The sequence below is a fragment of the Mesitornis unicolor genome, unplaced genomic scaffold (assembly GCF_000695765.1).
Source record: "Mesitornis unicolor isolate BGI_N332 unplaced genomic scaffold, ASM69576v1 scaffold22694, whole genome shotgun sequence".
NCBI classification, from domain to species: Eukaryota; Metazoa; Chordata; class Aves; order Mesitornithiformes; family Mesitornithidae; genus Mesitornis; species Mesitornis unicolor.
Genome location: NW_010178377.1, coordinates 1 through 2,460, shown reverse-complemented (window position 1 = coordinate 2,460; position 2,460 = coordinate 1). Strand labels below are relative to the sequence as shown.

The window sequence follows — 2,460 nt, the reverse complement described above, 5'->3', positions numbered from 1 at the left end:
CCATCAAGATGACTGGCCGGAAAGTTTGATCTAGTGCAAACCAGTCCATCCTGAAGGGGCTACCACTACACAGAGGGTGAAAAGGTAAATCTGCCTGGGCCTAGGGTCTCTTTCCTCATCATCAGACCAGGGGACATGCAGCTTGACTCACAGTTCAGCCACTGGTTCCAGGCTTAAGATTCCTCAACCCCCTCTTTGCAGAGTGTAGGACAACCCTGCCACTAAGCTAACTCATCCTCTGCAGAGGGTGGAAAGTTCAATGCAGCTCAGCTTTGTGTACTAAAGCCTTACAGTTCCCTGTGCTGACCAAGCCGCTGCTCTGATGAGTAATTACTAGCAGGACAAAGACATGTGGCCCAGCTAGGTGCCAAGCCAATGACAGCACCACAGGCTCACCTTGGGGGTGGAGAGGCTGCTGCTGCTCCCTGTTCAGCGGCACAATGGGAGGAGATGTCTGGATGCCAGCTTTGTACCACAGCAGGAGCAGGAGACGAAGGATGGCTCTGTGAGCAGACACACGGAAGCCTTCAATACCAGGCTACGGAGCTGAGTTTCTGTTGCGCTAGAAATGTGACTTCCACAGAAGAGAGAAACACTCAGGTCTGCTATGGGCAACTGGCAAAGCGAGAGGGGTAAGTGACCCCTTCTGTGGCACAGTATCCAGCACACCACGGGGCTCCAAATTCCCCCAGCCTCAGGGACTGGCAGCTCAGTCCCACTTGGGCTTCTTCACGGGGCACCAGTCCCCTTTGCGAGTGCGCACTGCCCCTTCCCCTCCGACCGCGGCACTTACTTAGCCAGCTGGATGAGGACAATGACGGTCCACCGGCCCATCTCCCCCCACACCCTGGCTGTCCCCATCTCTGCAAAGACCTCCACGCATTCTAGCACACTCAGCCAGGTCAGCAGCTTCTGCTGGGGCAGCGACTGCAAAACACAGAGGGGATGAGAAGAAGATGCAGGTTCTGCTTGGGAGTTAAATGGGGCACAGCCCAGTCTGGTGGGACCTACAAGCAGTGGAAGGCCTTGGAACTCACAGTCCCAGAAACAAAAAGAGCTGCTTCCACTGTGACCAGTCTACGCTCAAGCCCACTTCTCTACCTCCAAGCAGGGACAGATGAAGACATCACAGAGAGCTGCAGCTCCAGGAACAGGGAGAACACCATAGCTCTATCTTGGATTGCCTTCTGCCCCAAGTGGCACAACAGGACTGTCTCCTGGGCTGTGGCACTGTGCCTGAACTCCATGACAAAACTCTCTCCTCCTCCTTGTCCCAGAATTGGGATACACAAACTTCTCCCTGGTCAGAGTTGATGTGGGAGCACACTTGGAGTAGAGGGAAGGGGACCCAGAATCTGCAGTCACGCCAGATCAAATGACTGCTGAATTCAGCATCAGTCTTCAGTCCAGATTCCAGGCATGAACCTCAAGACAGAGGGTGCTCTGCCAGCCTGGGTCCCTGCTCCCCACGTGGGAGCTTGCTGGTGCTCCCAACCAGAAGATTTAACCCGTTGAAAAGCATCAATAAAGACAACGCACCTGAAATTCACTTCAGCCTTTGAGAACCAGGGAAGCAAGTCCTCTGCATTGCTGTTTGCTACACGCCTGACGCTCCAGCCACAGAGCTGCCTACACCAAAACCCACAGAGCAGGGTGGATTGCAACAGAAGAGGCCTGGCTGGAAAAAACACCCTCCTCCTCCCCCAACAAGTGCTGGGAGCCAGCCTGGGACTCTTGCAAGAGAGACACAGAAGCAAGGTGCTTATATCTGTTTTACTCAATAGCACATGCCAAGGAAGAGCTTCAGTGCTCCAGAGCCATTGCTCTGGAAACAGCGATGGTTATTCTGCAACACCTTTGCCTAGCTCAAGTTCTGCACTTCTCAAAAGAACTCCTAGCGTAAGGCAGGGCCTGGTTTCTGTGGTGCAGGGAGTGCTGCAGCCACTCCTCCAAGCCAGGAGCTACAGGGCAGGGCTGCTGTTTACCTGCATTTGGAGCTTGCCTCTGGCCTCTGCATGCCTGACAGCAGAGAGAGGCCACAGGAAAGACTTGTTAGCTTCTATGGACACTCCCTGAAAGCTTCTGCAAGGCAGAAAGCATGTGTCCCAAATCCTCCTCCCACACACTCCAGCCTTACCACGGGCAGGCTCCGCTGCAGATCCTTTCGGAGAATCCAGTCGTTTAACAGCACCAGGAGGTTGGAAGCAGAGTACACTAGAAAAAAGAACATCACAGTTACAGGACGCACAGCGAACCAAACCAGGACTGCTGCCTCTGCCCCCGGGAGGGAGGCGAGGAAAAAAGAGCAAGAGGTGCAGATTCCCCCCATCAGGAGGATGCAGACAGGCATCACAAGGGGTCCGGAGAGGGGCCCCGCATGCACCCACACAAAGGCACCGCCACCCCGCAGCACCCCGCCCGGCTCCCCACTGCCCACCTACCCAGCTCCGACAGTGCATG

At 55.2% G+C, this 2,460-nt stretch overlaps 1 protein-coding gene across 1 annotated transcript in view; it reads right to left on the bottom strand.

The window, feature by feature from the left end:
* The window catches only part of PEX16 (peroxisomal biogenesis factor 16), a gene marked incomplete at its 5' end in the record, with an annotated part of 5,859 nt that extends 3,402 nt beyond the window's left edge, over positions 1-2,457 (bottom strand). The window contains 4 exons of the mRNA XM_010182439.1: positions 397-503; positions 794-927; positions 2,138-2,214; positions 2,442-2,457. Coding sequence (XP_010180741.1) covers positions 397-503; positions 794-927; positions 2,138-2,214; positions 2,442-2,457 — 334 coding nt within the window. The remainder of the gene's footprint in view (positions 1-396; positions 504-793; positions 928-2,137; positions 2,215-2,441) is intronic.
* Between the last annotated feature and the right edge of the window lie 3 nt (positions 2,458-2,460).